The sequence below is a fragment of the Aythya fuligula genome, chromosome 17, assembly GCF_009819795.1.
Source record: "Aythya fuligula isolate bAytFul2 chromosome 17, bAytFul2.pri, whole genome shotgun sequence".
Lineage (NCBI taxonomy): Eukaryota > Metazoa > Chordata > Aves > Anseriformes > Anatidae > Aythya > Aythya fuligula.
Genome location: NC_045575.1, coordinates 9,302,540 through 9,319,060, shown reverse-complemented (window position 1 = coordinate 9,319,060; position 16,521 = coordinate 9,302,540). Strand labels below are relative to the sequence as shown.

The window sequence follows — 16,521 nt, the reverse complement described above, 5'->3', positions numbered from 1 at the left end:
CATCTATAACTGTGAATCTTTGTAATTCTTTAGTTTAACCACAACTCTCCAATTCTGAAAGTTGGGCTTTATAGATGCTTGGTCTGTCAGTACAGGTGTGGCAGGGCAATTCTTGGGAGACCTGTGTAGTAAAGACCAAGCAACCTCAAAAAGCTGTGGGTGGCCACAGCCTTCAAATAACTGCCTACCTAAATACTCTGTTGATATTATAGGGAATACACTGAAAGAATGTGTTCACATTCTTTCCTTTTTTGAAAGAGAACATGACTGCAATTGATTTTTGTTTGCTTTGTTGTTTGTTGTCTTTTCCTGTGGTAATAGTGCAATAGCAATCCACATTCCTCCTAGGAAATGGAGAGGAGGAATAAATCCAAACATGCTCTTCTGAGATTGTTTTGGATGGAAGTTCACCAAGTAAGTCACTCTGTGCAAGCTGAAGTAACATTTTGTGGCATTCAATTGCATCACAATAATATAGGGTAGAGAGTTGTTTTGGAGCTTCAGGGCTCTTTTTCTTGGATGCGTTTACTTCTGATTAGTCGTAGCTCAAATATAAAAACCTTTTGTACTGCAGCACAATTTAAGTAAAATAACAATTTCTAGTATCTTCAGTTGAAAGTAACAAGTAGTGAAAGATGCAAAAACTTGTGGAATATCTCTGCATACTTCCATTCACAAATAGCTGCTGCTCTTGAACCTTACCCTGAAATCTTTGCCCAGGAGCTCTTCATGGAAGGAATGAAGAAAAAATGAATAAATAATTTGGGAACTGCTTCTCTCAGTAACAGAATAGCCTCTTTTCTTTCCAATATTAACATGTCTTGGCTAGTCATGTATCTGCTGAGTTCTCTACAACCTGATATGTTTTGATGATGTTTTTCTGTAAGGTTTCAGTTCTAGATACTACGGATTTAGTCCAGAGCCGAGGGACATCTTCAAATTTCCAACTGGAAAGAGAATTCCATTATATATTTGAGCTTTCACTAGTAGAAAATTTCATTTTGTGATTATGTTCTCTATAAGAACAAGAGAACTGGCTGAAGTCTCTCTTTTCATGAACCAAAAACATTAGAAACAGGCACACATTTATTCTCACTTTCCCAAACATTGGCTGAATAATATGTTTTCACTTATGTTTTATTCACAAATATTGTCTATAACTGAGTTAAATTTTAAAGGGGAAGTGGTTGACTTTTGAACTTTGAGAGTGGAATTTCTAAGTGGCTGATGACACACACAGATGTCTACAAGTGAAAAAAAAACCACAGGATTTTCCAAAGGCTGAGCAGGATGGAGACTACTTGCTGCTGCGCTGTCATCCCTCTTGGTTTATCGCCCTGCAATAATCAGTCATCTGCTCCAAGACAGAAACAATAAAACAAATGTCTTTAGTTTAATAAAAACTCTGGGATTCTGGGTTGTGCCCTGAGGCCACGGACAATTTGCCACTCACATTGCTCATCAAGAGCAAGGGACAAAGCATATCATTAAAAATGTTTGTAGCAGACCCCCATCCTGTTGTAGTTGATGATTTCTGATAAGTAAATCTCTTTTGATTCTTTATTCTTGGGAGGCCTTCTGACATGCTGGTCTCTTGCTTGTGTTTTGGTGGTGTAGTGGTGGGGTTTTTATTGGCCTTGGAATTTATTTGGAAGAGATTTTTTAATATTTAAAGGATTTAATGGATCCTAAAAGGCATCTTATGATGAGTCAATGATTCCCTGCAGCCAGGCAGTGGGCTTTGGCCTGGGGTTTGCAAGGTGCCTGAATACCCCCAGTGTCTTGGTTTTGGTGGCAAATTGGTCTGTCTTTCCCTGATGGTGGTAGTGAGTGCCCTGGAGAGAGTTCAGTACAGTCTCCTAGGGCTTCTGAATGGGCAAGTCCTAAAATTTTCCTCACTGCATCTCTGCTATGCAGCAGTGGTTTCCCTACCCCTGGCACAATTATTACAGAAAAGTAATTACTGTGTGGAAAAATACCACGTAGGCAGTAGCACTGTATGAATTCATGGTTACCGTGGCTCAAGATCATCCCTTAATAATGAGATTATGTCTTTCTGTAAATTGACCCTGAAATCTAACAGCTTTCCTGGGGTATTTCTGCTGCTGCTTTCCTGGGTTTCAGGGGAGCTTCTGTGCCAGCAGCCATCCCCTGCCGGCTGCCATGCCCCCTCTCCGTTCTGCCTCTCTTTCTGCAGTCAGTCTCTCCTGGAAATCCGAGTCCAACCTTCCTGCTGGCTGCTTCACTCGCTGCTCCCCATGCCAGTATTGTCCTCGCTGGCAGCACTGAAGGCCAAACAATTCCGCCGGCAAGGCGAGCAGCTCTACCAGTTTTCATTAGGGTTGTCGGTAGCTGTGGAAAATGGAAAAAAATCCCGTCATACAGGGCCAACCTTCACCACAGGGCTGTACCTCGACACCATGACTTGGTAGCCAAGGCGGCTCGTAACTTTTTGCTGTAAACCATCACAAGGAGCCTCCCGGCACAGCACCTCAGCTTGTGAGAAGCCCGAGTCCGGTGCCAGGGGGCACTTCTGCCAACTTCGGAGCTCAAATCCCAACGTGGGGGCGACGATATTTATACGGGACGAGACAAGAAACCCTGCAGCTCCCATTTCTTGGGGGCGGGACGGGGAGGAGCGGGACGGCGGCGGGGAGGAGCCGCTGCCCGCTTCCTCGCTCCCCGTGCCCGGCTGCCGGCGCTGAGGGCTGTGTCGCCATGCCGTTCGTGGAGCTGGACACCAACCTGGCGGCCGAGCGCCTGCCGCCGGAGCTGCCTCAGAAGCTGTGCGCCGCCAGCGCCGCCATCTTAGGCAAGCCCGCTGAGGTGAGTGCGGGGCCGGGGGGCGGCCGGGAGCGGCACCGGGACCGGGACCGGGACCGGGACCGGGACCGGGATCGGGACCGTGACCGTGTGTGTGCCGGCAGCGGGTGAACGTGACGGTGCGCAGCGGGCTGCCCATGGTGGTGTCGGGCTCGGCCGAGCCCTGCGCCCAGCTGCTCGTCTCCTCCATCGGCGTGGTGGGCTCGGCGGAGCAGAACAAGGCGCACAGCGCCCGCTTCTTCGACTTCCTGACGGCGGAGCTGGGCCTCGGCACCGAGCGGTGAGTGCGGGCTGTGCCCGGGCTGTCCCCAAGCTGTCCCCGAGCTGTCCCCAAGCTGTCCCCAAGCTGTCCCCGGGCTGTCCCGGCCCATGGGACCGCTCTGGGCCCCGGGACATGGGGCTGGAGGCTCGGCCCCTTGCCCCGTCCCCACATGGAAAGGAACATTCCCCTGGCCCTGGGGTGCCGTCAGGATGAACACCCGACAGGATGAGAGGTGCTCGGGTGCTTCTGAAACGGACGAGACTCTCGTAGGAGTTCAGTCTGTGTTTGGGTCTGTGCGGGTGAACTCTGGCACCTGTTTGTACTCTGCCCGCACGCAGCCTGCCTGTGCTTCTGTTAAATTAATGCCTGGGGTGGGAGCCTGCTGGAGCTTAGCGGAGATTTTCTAGCTTGCTGCAATCCGGGCAGGGATAACAACTCATTGTAAAATAATATTTTTTTCTGTCTGATGTGTTTTTGCTCTTATGCCTGATAAGGATTGTCATCCGCTTTTACCCACTGGAGCCCTGGCAGATCGGCAAGAACAGGATGGTGATGACTTTCCTGTGATCCCTCGAGCAACCTGTGGGAACGAAGCAATGATGAAGACAACCTAGAGGTGACCAGCTCCACTTAACTTGTCTCCTCTTGTAGCTCTAGTAGTCCGGCACTCTCACCTGTGTGATTCAATTCTGTCTTTGCAGCCTGTGCCTACAAAGCTGAAGACTGGTGCAATCAGCTGTACTGATGTTATTAGAATAATTTGAGGTCTTTATCTCAAGCCTGTCCTGTAGCCCAAAGGCTCTCCAGCTGTCTGTTGCTAACCCCGTGGTTTTGCCATTAGCAATGTGGTGATGGCCATGCTTACCAGACCTAGACAAAGCTCCTAGTAGCAGTGCAAAGCTTGTTTAAATCCAGAACACATCTGGTTGTGTTGAGAATCACAGAGGTTCTCCAGTTTATCCAGATTTCCTCATACTTAGCAATGCAGAAAGATCCTACTTTCTGTTTCCCTGTGGCAGCAGAAGGCTCTCAGGCTGGCTGAGGAGACCTGGGACATCCCTTCAAGTTCTTCTATTTTTGGGCTTCCCAGAAGCCCTTTCCAGAAAGAGATGTGATTACTGGGAGGGAGATTTTTGCATTTATTTCATTGTTTATATAAGGCTCACATCAGATCTTGTGGTCTGCCACTGCCAGCTGCCAGTGACTGCTCCCACAAAGTTTCATTTGTCCACAGAATTTTCATGGCTGAATGTTTGTGTGGCAATGGCAGTGTGCAGAGGATGCAGCTGCTTGTGAAGAACTGCACTGTGCCACGGGAAAATGTTTTGAAGGTTCTGCTACCGTTAGATTTAATCCCTGTCATTTACTCAGCTGTTCAAAATACTTTTCCTTGCCCCACTGTTACAGGGAGTTTAGGGAAGGTACAGCATCTCACTGTGCCCTGTGGCTGAAGTTTTCAGCCCGCTGTCCTCTGTGGAGGGGCTGCTGTAGCTGTACACAGGTGACAGCACAGTGACAGCGCTCTGCCTATTGGGCCTGGGCCCTTACAACTTCAGCTGTTGTTACACTTCTCTCTGAATGGAAGCGTTTTGGTTTGTAGGACCTGCATGCTCCATCACTCTATAACTGGAATGTGCATGGTATTTTATTAAAACAAAAGCACAGTACTTTTCATGTATAATGTTATCTTGGCTGTCCACTGATAATGAAAACTTTAATCGGTTTCCCTTCCGCTTTGTGACTTTGTCAGGTACCAGACATGGAGCCACAGAGGAGCTAAGAGCGTGGAGGTCCGTGGAAACACAAGGCTGAAGAATACTTCTGCATTCCTTCATAATTCTGAATAGATTTTTATTTGTTTATGTCTCAAGATAGTTGAAAATATCCTCTTTAATTACCATTAGAGGTTAGCTATTCCCTATGCAGCTTAAATACCTTCTATGTTTGCAAAATCTCATTCAGGGCCACTGGGGGGCCCACACCTCTGATTAATAAAATTTATCAGAACCTCTTTTGGTAAGCAGCAGTTATTGGCTTAGCGTGGCTTTCGTTTTCATATCTCTTAGTGCTTAGAGATAGATACTTGGCTGCCCAGGTCTCTGCATTTTCTCAGGTCTCTTCAACTAAATGTTTTTGAAACTAGGTAATAAACAGGTGAACTGAATATGAAGTACACGTAACTCAGATGTACTTTGTTGCAGGGAAGAAGGTGGGCAGCCCTGGTTATGCCACTATGGTGTAAAAGAGCTTGACCAGCTTTAGGTGAATACTCTGAAATGCAGAGAACTATGCAGCTTTAATCCTGATCCGCAAACGCAAACTGTTTGTTTCCTGGAGGTACTTCTGTGCCTTGAAGGAGCAAGCAGAAATTCTTGCCAAAGCCTTAACTTCCATAACAGAAACTTGTTCTGACCTGTACCCCAGCTCTGCTTGTTTGGGCAGTGTTGACCACGTTGATTACTGCAGGCTTTGTGCCTTCCTCTCACCGTCCGCTGTGCCCCGTGTTAGCTGTTGCCCTGGGACTTGTCTTTCCCAGCACTGCGGAACTGACCAGGCAGAGAGAGATAAAGGAGAGGGAAAACTTGGAAGAGTACACCATGTAAAGATGTCTCAATAAAAGGATCCTCAGAGATTAAATGTGACTTTCCTACCTGTTTACATGTCATAGCTGCATTCTGGCATGTCTGACAAAACATCCTGGAAAGATGTAAAATCACAGTGGAAGTGCTGGGTTAATAACCAGCTTGACAATTTTACGTTTCATAGAGCTTTTTTTATGAGAGCAGTTAAAATATTAATCAAGGGAACAACTTTGGTTACAAATTTTTTTTTGTCTTGGCCTGAGCCAATTTAATACTTCTGGTGCTGGGGCCTGTCAGTGCAGAAAGAGATGCTGATAGTCTATAAACTTGCTACTGGCTGTTTTCTTTCATGAACTGTTGGTACTGAGTATAGTTCTTACGTTCATGTTGATGTAAATAGATGGGCTATTTTTCTTACACTGAGCTAATTTTAGATTAGCTTAGTGTATTATTTTAGGCCTTTAAAGATACGCTGAGGGGAGTTATGTGGGCTAGGGTATGCACACAAGCCTCTAGAAGCAGGAAATGTTTTCTCACATCTCTGTTGCTTATGTTTGTTGGTTAGAGTAAATTAGGTATACCACTCTTATCTATCATTCAAAATTAATGTTATAAAATCCCCTTCCCTTGAATGCTACGTGCAGATTGTCCTGCTTCCATGGTATGGAATCTGCCTGTCATCTGGATTTAATATCTCCCAGCCATAGTAAGTTTTTTTTTTACCGTTGTACTGACATCTGTAACTTCCCAGGCTTAACCTTCTAAAACTGATAAATATCTCTGCTCCCAGAAATGGCCTCCGTTGGTTTGTTTGAGATCACTGTGTAGGCATGTTTGCATATTCAAAGGTAATGACCTGGTTTTGAAGACTGTGTAACTATTTCTTAGCATCAAGGCCTTTGAAGCAAGGACAACCTTTCTGTGTATTTACACAAGACAGAGGACCAGTGACACCCTGAAGGGCACTTCTGTCAGAAAAGTATTACAAAATCATGATAGCTGTTGAAATTACTCTGCAAGCACAATGGCGTGGTACTGCAATGTATGTGGATGGCAACCCCATTCTTAGATGGAAAGATGGCCAGTATTTTCTCCCACAATGCATATTTCAAGTATATTTACATACTCCTGTATGTAAAATTTCACCCCAGCCCTGAGGTGTTTCTTTACAAAAAGGGAGATTACAGTACAAAAACTTGTGAAATGCTTCAGTCTGAACTGTGTCAAGCCAACACACAGCTTCTTATGTTATGTGCATATTATGGGTTTCCCCAAACTGATTTTCCTGCTTATGCAGTTTGTAGCTAAAATTAATGATGCTAACTACCCTGCCAGACGTCTAATGAAAACCAAGGGAGGTGCTAATTCAGTGAAACGCTTGAGATCGTGTTTAACTTGAGCAGTGTGGGGTAGACTCATTTTAACAATCAGTGACTTTAGACGTGATTATATGCCACTAATTGTGTGAGGCTTGAGCGTGTTCTTCACAGCCTGTGCGTGCTCAGGTGCTTTCCTCACAAGGAGCCTTCGTGAGTGCTGTAGGTAATACACCTGCTCTCTGAAATTGATAGCAATATCATAATATTACTTCTAAATATTTTTTTCCACAAGCAATTGGCTTAGCAAACTGTTTGCCTGAAATCACTGCTTCACATCATCATCATGCTATCGTACAGGAAAACCTCCCCTATCTCAGCCACGTAAAAGCACGTTCCCATCTCTAGCTATCCCCACACGGAATCTGAGGCAAAACCGGGCGCTTTGGGCGGTTTTCTAAACCCCCTAACGGCCGCAGCGCCCCCCAGCCCGTTCCCGCCCGCCTTCTCCCCCCCTTCCCATTGGTCGGCTGAGGGAACGCTCCCTGGCCCAATGAGCAGCCGCTTTGTTGGCGACGGGTTCCGGGGCGGTTGCTGTGGAGATCTCTGAGGAGGCGGCGGCCGCCGCTGTCCTGAGGGAGCCGCTCCGGGAGCCCCGCGGCGGCTGCGGCCCGACGGCTGCTCGGGGCAGCGGGGCGGCCCTGCCAGGTGAGTGTCCCCTCCGCCACAGCCCCCGGGGGGCCGTGAGGGGCTGCCCTGCCGTGCCCTGCCCTGCCCAGCCCGGCGCTGAGGGCGGCTGAGCCGAGCCTGGCCTGGCCCGGCGCGGCGGGGCCTCTCCTGCCCCGCTCCCTGAGGGCACCCTGAAGGTAAACGGGGTCTCCTCCCCTCCCCCGGCCGCCTCCCAGCCCTTCCTGGGCCACCCTGCGGGCAGGGGAGTGTGGCGAGCAGTGGGAGAGGTGTCCCCGCTCCGGTTTGCGGAGAGTTACCGCGTTTCAGTGAAAGCGGCTGTCGCTAAAATGCGGCAGAGGTGAGCTTTGCGGTGTTAAAACAAACAGAAAACAAAAAATCACCAAAACCCCAAGCCTTCTTTAAACAAACACGTATTTACAGTGTATAATTTTGTGTACAGCAACAATAAAAGATGCCAGGAAATACCAGGTTACTCCCTTTGTTTCTGGTTTCGAAATAAATAATCACCCAAAGGATGTTACAGATAACTGGGAACGAGAGTCGCTTGAAATTTTTACCTAAGTTTTAACCTACTAAGGGAAAAAGAGAAGATTTTAAAGTCAAGGGGCTTTAATGGCTATTGTTGCCTTTTAGAAATGTGTTCACTTGTAATAACCACAGTTTAATAGCAAAGACACTCTTGCAACTGAAAGATTTCAAACGGATTGTAAAGTTTTGTAGTTTGGACTGATTGTTTTTCCCCGCCTAACTGATGCCGCTGTCTTGCTCCGAAAGTTCTTATTGTGACTTAAGTTTATTCTGAGATATTCTGAGGCTGTTGTAACTCAGTCCGCAGTCAGGATAACATGCACATCCAGTGCCTGGCTTAAAAAGCCCCAAACCCACTTGCCTAGCATAGCAGTGTAAAAGCTGTGTGAAGGTTGCGTCTTTGTCCTGTTTCCAGCGGCATTGCACTCTGTTTGGTTTTGTGGTCTCAATTTGTGACCACCAGAGAGAAGAGCTGCTAAATATTTGTCACAAACGTCTCATTTAAACTAAAGTAGGATTAAAATTGTTTCCTCGCCTTTTCCGTAGTTGCAGTCTCATTGGCAATCCAGCCGTGGAAGTAAACTACTGATTGTAGACTTTCCTGTTGACTTTGGTACAGTCTTAAACAAGACTATGTGATTCAGCAAAGGCATCGAATGCGTTTCTGCAGATGGGCGTATTTGTAAGTGAACTTAAAAATCCTCAGTTTAAATATCTAATTGATTTGATCATACAGCCTTATTTGCCTAGATGTCATGTCTGCACTTTCTGTCAAAACCTGGGGCGTTCAATACTTTTGAAAAGAGATACCATTAGTCTCTGCATGTATTTTCTACATGTGCAATATAGACAAGGGATTATTGTCTTTGATGTTTTATTAATGTTCAGTGAGTGACTTAAAAGGAAAAATGCTTTATTGCTGTGTAGTTGTCAGTCTGATTTAGCTGCAGGTAAAGTAAATAGTGTGTGAGCAAACAAAGTACCTGCTGAACTGATGAAATTAATGAAAAAGCACATTTTTTTCTACAAGCAGAACTAATCATGATAATGTATGAATTCAATTTATACTTCAAAACTCCCACTACTTCCTGCTGCGGTTAATTTTGGAATTATTCTTCTATTAATGTGGTCTCCAATATTAAAGACAGTTTTTAGCCTGTTCTGCATGTGTCATCTCTGTTTCAGTTGATGGAAAGGCTTTATACATAAGAGTGAAGCTTTTTTTTCTTTAAAAAAAAGCCACACAAAACTCCATAGTGTTTTGCTTTTGCTAACATGTTTCAAGCAGTTTATAGAATATAAATTTGGGTTTAATTCTGTGGAAAAACAACTTTCACACTTATAATCTGTATTTTCCCTTTCAAGCTTCTTATCAATGGTAAAAAGACTGAAAATATTAGTAGCTCTCCTGCAGAATGAAGAAATACTAGTTAGTAAAAGTTCAGTTTCTAGAAATGGATAAAAATAAAAGGTCTAAGTGCGTATGCAGTGGCTGTGACTTGTAACAGGGATAGCAGTAATAAAAACATTTTAAATCAGAATAATTTCTAGGTGCAGACAGTATTTCGAGTAATGAGTAGCCACTGTGATCTGCTGCAAAGTCAACAGGACTTGGGTGGCTTTTCCATTTTTTCATTTCCTGTTCTAAAAACCATGGCACTTGCTGATTCTTAGAGACTTGAGAGAGCACCGTGCTTTGTGTTGCAGATGAAAGGTACAGGAAAAGTTCTACGTTTTTATTTTAATTAATGGGAGAGAAATTTCATAAGCTGTAATGATTCATGCTCATGTAATGCCAGTGTACACAAGAAGCTTTTCCTTTGTGAGTTTTTTGTCATTTCAGGGATTCATGTTTTAATGTTACTATAATGTGGGTTAATTCAATATATGCTAACCAAATAACCTTACAGCTTTAACTACGTTGCCAATGCTTCCCCTACCCCATCACCACTAGGAAAGCCATCCTGAAGTAATGAGCATGCTTAACTTTGTAGTTTATTCTCTGTCCTTAGTTAATTTTAACTTTAATGTTGTTTTTACATGGTAGGGCAATTTGTCTCTTGGCATGGGGGGGCAGGATGACGTAGGACAGTTAATTGGTTATTGCTTAAAGTAAATCTAGCCTGTCTTTTACTTCTGAATGCTTCTTTTATGGATGGAATAAATATTCTAATCCAATTTGCTTTCCAGACTTTCTAGTGTTTAGCACTCCCTGCTAATCCTGGAGAAGGACAGTGTGAATATTTACAAACATGGTAAGGGCTTATTTGACATGGTGTTCAAGATGTTTTGGAACTTGAAAACTTTCTCTTTCTGAGAAATAAGAAAGAATAAATCGTTATAATAAGAATGTTGGTTTCAGAGTGATTGTAGCAATTTATAAATTTAAGAAATTGAAAAGCATCCCTGTAATATATTTTGTGCTTTCTAGGGAAGCTATTACTCGAAAGACATTTGAAATTTTAACTTTGTTTTTAGCTGACTTTGGGGAAGAGATTTTGATGTATTATCATTTGTATATATTGTATTAGTGACGCCTAAATTCATTGCAGCTCTTGTAGCATTATGCAGGGACCTCACAATATAGTGTGTTTGCCAAGTAAAGTGTTTTTTAAAAACCAACCAAACAAACAGTTTGCAAGAGAAACTGAGACTCGTGTAGATGTAACGGTTCTTGTGGAATCTCAACTGTCATTCTAGATTAGAATTGCAGCACTAAACGCAAGCTCCACAATTGAGGATGACTATGAAGGTACCTTCAAAAGTCATAAAACACAGACAAAGGAAGCACAAGTAAGTAAACGCACAGTTTTCTGAAGTGACATAATGGGTGGGAATTTTGTCCTCTCTTGTTGAAGAGGTTGTTTATCCATAATTTTTTGTTCTTAAGAAAGTTTTGTTAATAACTTACCTCTTCAACCTTCCTTTATCAACCTAAATTCATTTGAGTTGTACTGAATTAGTAAGGCTAGTGTTCTTTTGGGTGAAGACTTAATATGCAGTAGTAAGTACTATTAAAGGCACCGTATCTTTTCAGAAGCTAGTCTGAAAAATGGTGAAATAAAAGCATGAAATAATCCAATTTTGCTTAAAAATAATAATGTTGTTGTTATATTTGATAAAATTACCCACAGAATATGTTCTAACTTTTTAAACTACAGGAAGCAGAAGCTTTTGCTTTGTATCACAAAGCTTTGGACCTTCAGAAACATGACCGGTTTGAAGAGTCTGCTAAAGCTTATCACGAACTGCTTGAGATTCGTCTTTTGCGAGAGGTCAGTGACCTTCAGAGAATGAAACTCTATAAACTGTTATTATATTTTGTATGACTTAATTTCTTACTGGCTAATTACAAATGTCAGTGTTCTCACTTGGCAAGTTTTTTGTTGCTATTTTTAATTTGACTAATTCCTAATGCCCATGTTGCATTTATTTTACTGTTTCTAGGCAGTTCTTTCTGGTGACGAGAAAGAAGGGCTGAAACATCCAGGCTTGATGTTAAAATATTCCACCTATAAAAACCTAGCACAACTGGCAGCACAGAGGGATGACTTAGAGACAGCCATGGAGTTTTATTTGGAGGTACAGTACAGCTGAAATAAAATACTGGTGCCTTGATGTTTGCAACAACTTGCCAAAATACAAGTGTACCCGTCTCAGCACACCTCGTTTGTATATAGGTCTGAGTTCTGTGTGCTTTCTGACTTTATATGCTCACCATTCAGTCCCCAAGCCAGTAGTGCCTCAGTGTAAAACTAAAGCAGGGACAGTCTCTGTAAACAAGCAGTTATGCATGTGACCAATGTCACATCTGAAATGTGACCAATATTGTCTGTTCTGCTTTCTAGGCTGTAATGCTAGACTCTACTGATGTCAACCTATGGTATAAAATTGGTCGTGTGGCAATAAAACTCATCCGCCTACCTTTGGCTCGTCATGCTTTCGAAGAAGGTCTCAGGTGTAATCCTGATCACTGGCCTTGTTTAGATAACCTTATCACAGTCTTGTACACACTCAGTGACTACACAAGTAAGTACAATAGAAATCCTTTAAAAAAAAATCTGAAGAAACGTGTAATTTCATGTTAAAATATTGTAACACAATGCAATTGTAAATGAGAAAAATATATCTCTCATAGGCATGCAGTATGTTAGGATGTGGTGAAGATTTTTACTTCATGATAAGTGATGATTTGTATGAATTCTGGTTGTCCTACAAATAAATGCCCGGTATGGTGTTTATCAAGAAATATGAGTGGATCTGCATTTTGGTGTTGGATCTCTGCTTTTGGTGTTAAAATATCTTTCTTTAAAACAAAAACAAACTCCACCTCCAAAAACCAACAACAAAAACAAACAAAAAACAACAGCAACAAATACCTAACTAGCATGTTTGTTAGTTCAGTAGACAAAATCATGAGTGGTGTATAAGAGGAAGAGGAAGGGGAATGAAAACTGTCAGACCTCTGTGTTCCATCAGGTGTCAAGTGGGCTATTTTTCACCAAAGGATGTGCTGTTGACATGTTAAGTGTTTGATATGGACTGCAGAACATATTGTCAATGATAAATGAGGTCTGAATTAAGGGTATTTGAATTTTCTACTCCAGAGTCCGTCAGCTGTTAGGTCTTCTGTGACTTGCTTGGCTAACGGGATTTGATCCTTAGCAAGTCATGTTTTGACTTTGAGCTTTGGACTGTGTCTTCTGTAGCCCAGACCAGTCAATAAATAGTCTTTCAGTTCTTAGAAAGAATCACTTCACTGTTTTCAGAGTAACTGTATTGTAAATTCACTTTTGCTCCAGAAGAGCTGTCTGTCAGTCTGGAAGCTGTAAAACCGAATTCTCTTTATGTAGTTTCACATGTGAGCAAAAGCCTGGGAGGGATTCACTGCTTATTGCAGTAGTGGAAGACATTTGATAACCATGAACATGGTAAACATTTGTGATTCCATTTTACAAAATTCTAATACTCTTTGTGCAGGACTGGGAGTCTTAAAAGTAAACAAAAAATGTACAGCAAGTGTTTAAACAAAATTAATGTGCTTTTTTCCTAGATGTAATACTTGAGAAGAGGTAATAGGTTGTTTTAACTGTATTTTCATGGATGTCGTTATCTGACATGTTACAAAGCTATTGGTTTCTCTAAACGTCATGTTCAGATGGAGTTTAGTGGTATATGTGAAGCCCAGAAATGGGATCGTTTGAGTGAGCCAAAGTAGCAATTGACCATTCAATTTTCATTTCTCTGTCAGCATGTTTGTACTTTATCTGCAAAGCCTTGGAAAAAGATTGTCTGTACAGCAAAGGATTGGTTCTGAAGGAGAAGATCTTTGAGGAGCAACCTTGCCTCCGGAAAGATTCTTTAAGGATGTTCCTCAAATGGTGGGTGTCATCTTAGAGTCAGTGCTGAGTTTGGAGTGTGAATTTTAGGCTCAGGTAGTTCAGAAAAGCCGGTGTGATATAATGCTTTAAGCTATAACAGTGTCTTGCTGACACTTTTAAACACTTATCTTTTAAATTAAACAAAAAACAACAACAGCAACAACAAAAAAAAGCTAAATGTTGCAGCTACCGACAGGATGTCAGGGAGAAAGTAGAGGCCCATAAAACTTATGGGATCTGCCCAAGGTAACTGAACTTTTATATTCTAACATCTGAAATGTGAAAACAGAGTATTTAGAGTGAAGATTTAGAAGAGAATGCATAACTTCACAGAAGGTTCTGTTTACTTAAAGAGATCCTGATTTATTAAGCTATCTTACGTCTGGCTATTAAAATTAATTGCATGCTGAATTAAGCCAAGGCTTTCAGCCACTTGGCTTTTGTTTCTGGATTGTGGTATCTCTGAGAGAGTGGACTATTTTTAACTTTCAAAAATTCATTCCTAGACTTGCAATATACAAGATGATTTTCAACTCCAATTTTTTTGTGGTTACGTGAATTGTTCAGAGTAGCACTTTGGAACGAAAGGAGTTTCTCAGAAGTACATTTTTTTTTCTGAACCATGAATTTCTAAGTTATCACTGTTCAAGAAAGAAAACAGTACCTACCGCTTTCCTTTCATTTCTCAGTATTTGGGAAACAGAGTAGGACAATCTAAACTTATTTCTTAATTTTTAACAGAGCAGAGATTTCTGGTGGTGAACACTTTTACTGTAGGCTATAAAGTTTGCAAAATAATGTTTCTTTAATGCATGTTTTAACCCTTTATTTTTGTTACATTATAGGAAAATATAAAATGAATCTGTGTTTTAAAAAATCAAACCCTTTTCTTCATTTCTTAATATTTCCTAGTGACATGTCTATCCATAATGTAAATGTGAGTACAGCTGAAACAGGAAGAATCATAGATGAAGCACTGGAGCTACGTAAGAAAAGACAGGCTTTGCTAGTGCGAGACAGAGAACCAGACCTCAGACTGGTCCAGCCAATTCCCTTCTTCACGTAGGTCTTCATATTTTCTGTTTCTAACAGGTTTATCAGAAGCTACTTATGCTGACATCTGTGTTGCACTTTAAGCTTATTCAGAAGGCTTTTATTGCTTAAAAAAAAAAAAAAAAGAAGAATACTTCCATATGTTACGAGTCTGTAGGTTGTTTTGGTCTGCTTACAATTTTATTGTAAGCCACATATCTATCAACTTTCAACCTTTGAATTAGAACTTCGGACTGATGTTAAAAAATCTTAACTGAGAATGATTTTGCAATCGTTCCAGCTGTATTACTGGATTTTATGTTTGACTAGTTTGAACAAGAACTTCAAAGTAAGTTTAGGTTTTAAAAAAACATTTTTTACTATTGGTATGCTGAAAACTTGTGAACAAATTGCTGTTCTTTATTTGCAGCAAGATATAAGGATACTATTAAGTTGTTAAATACTTCTTTATTAAGGTATAAAGGGTTATTTTTTATTGCACATTTTCATGGAACATTGATGGACTCTGCATGTAGGTTGTCTTGCAGAGAAGCTATGTCTACTTGTAGATAAGGGTGATTTTTACTGTTGTTGATTAAATGCAGAATCTGAAAATGTTTCTTTTGACACTGCTTTCTTTTTTTCACAGTTCAGTACAGAGTAATTTAATTTCTTCAGCAACTACTGCATAGATCTTTTATTCATGAAAGACATTTTCTGAGACTAGGCACACTGACTGACATTTCCTTCCTACTTCAGCTGATGCACCAGTTTCCTCTGAAAACTTTTCTCTGTTGCCATATTTTGTTCTTTGTTTTATAGTGGTGCATTCAAGAAGCAAAGATATTAAGGACCTCTCTTCCAGGCCTGGAACAGTCAATAGTCCATATGACAAGAATACTGGAAGATATTCTCCAGCCTCTCTAGCTGTGTAACAGATTTTGACTCTCAGATTACATGTATTCTTCTGAAAAAGCTGTTCTTGCTACCTCTAATTATTAGGGAAAGACAATGTTGAATGCTATTAGGCTTGTAAATACAATTTAAGAAATAATGTGACAGGAACTAATGAAGTTATGATACCGTTGTGTTTTCATGTGCAGATGGAAGTGTTTAGGAGAAGCTTTACTTGCCATGTATCACCACCTCACAACATGTGATCCTCCACGACCCAGTCTGGGAAAGAGAATTGATCTGTCAGAGTACCGAGACCCGGTTCAACATTTGATTGTTTCTCCTACCTCTACTCCTGTCAGTGTTATTCAGCCAACTCCTGTCAGCACTAGTGCAGTGGTGACAGTTGCAGACCCTGTGTTATCTTATACTCCAGCAACAACTAATTTTCCAAGCCACAGTCAGAATGTATTGGAACCAGGAGCTACTGTAGGTGAGCAAGGTACTTCAGTTTAAGATTCGTGATTTTTCCTACTTATCTGGGTACTAGAAGCGCTACAGAAAAGCACTACAGAATACACTGGGAAATACTGTCTCTGAACTGCTTGTTGGTGGATTCAGAAACTTTTTAGCATGTGTATAGCATAGAACACAACTTCACTTTTTTTCTACCATATAAAGTTATCTGTTATCTGTTTGAACTGGAAAAGGTAAGCCACCTAAACTGTCTGAAAATCACTGACTGGCAACTCAGACATGGGATGGGTGTTCAGGGCAGTGGACTTCTTTCCTATCTAATGGATCTGGGAGTCAGGTTGGTTTGTTTTTAATTGTTACACTAGTGCAGGAGTATCTAACCCCTCCTGTTTTTGTTCTATTGACTTATGCTTCTAATCTCAGACTGAAAAAAGGAAGAATCATATCTCCTTTCCAGCAGTGTTGCATATCAAACTGCTGATGGTGTAGAGTCTTGGATTCCTTAGAAATGAATGAGCAGTTGCATAAAAAGATAA

General features: G+C 41.8%; 2 protein-coding genes across 4 annotated transcripts in view; both read left to right on the top strand.

The window, feature by feature from the left end:
* The first annotated feature begins 2,502 nt into the window (after positions 1-2,502).
* Positions 2,503-5,722, top strand: LOC116496311 (D-dopachrome decarboxylase). Its single transcript, XM_032199291.1, has 4 exons — positions 2,503-2,826; positions 2,928-3,103; positions 3,580-3,701; positions 4,836-5,722. The coding sequence occupies exons 1-3, from the start codon at positions 2,719-2,721 to the stop codon at positions 3,650-3,652; spliced, it is 357 nt and encodes a 118-aa protein (XP_032055182.1). The 5' UTR covers positions 2,503-2,718; the 3' UTR covers positions 3,653-3,701; positions 4,836-5,722.
* A 4,133-nt stretch (positions 5,723-9,855) lies between these two features.
* The window catches only part of CABIN1 (calcineurin binding protein 1), a 107,894-nt gene continuing 101,228 nt past the window's right edge, over positions 9,856-16,521 (top strand). For 2 of the 3 annotated variants that reach the window (XM_032198895.1, XM_032198892.1), the window contains exons 1-9: positions 9,856-9,915; positions 10,392-10,456; positions 10,902-10,994; positions 11,363-11,476; positions 11,649-11,783; positions 12,050-12,230; positions 13,453-13,582; positions 14,495-14,644; positions 15,718-16,010. In XM_032198895.1, the coding sequence (XP_032054786.1) occupies positions 10,454-10,456; positions 10,902-10,994; positions 11,363-11,476; positions 11,649-11,783; positions 12,050-12,230; positions 13,453-13,582; positions 14,495-14,644; positions 15,718-16,010 (1,099 nt within the window). In that variant the 5' untranslated portion in view covers positions 9,856-9,915; positions 10,392-10,453. The remainder of the gene's footprint in view (positions 9,916-10,391; positions 10,457-10,901; positions 10,995-11,362; positions 11,477-11,648; positions 11,784-12,049; positions 12,231-13,452; positions 13,583-14,494; positions 14,645-15,717; positions 16,011-16,521) is intronic. The other variant, XM_032198893.1, reaches the window with a different exon arrangement.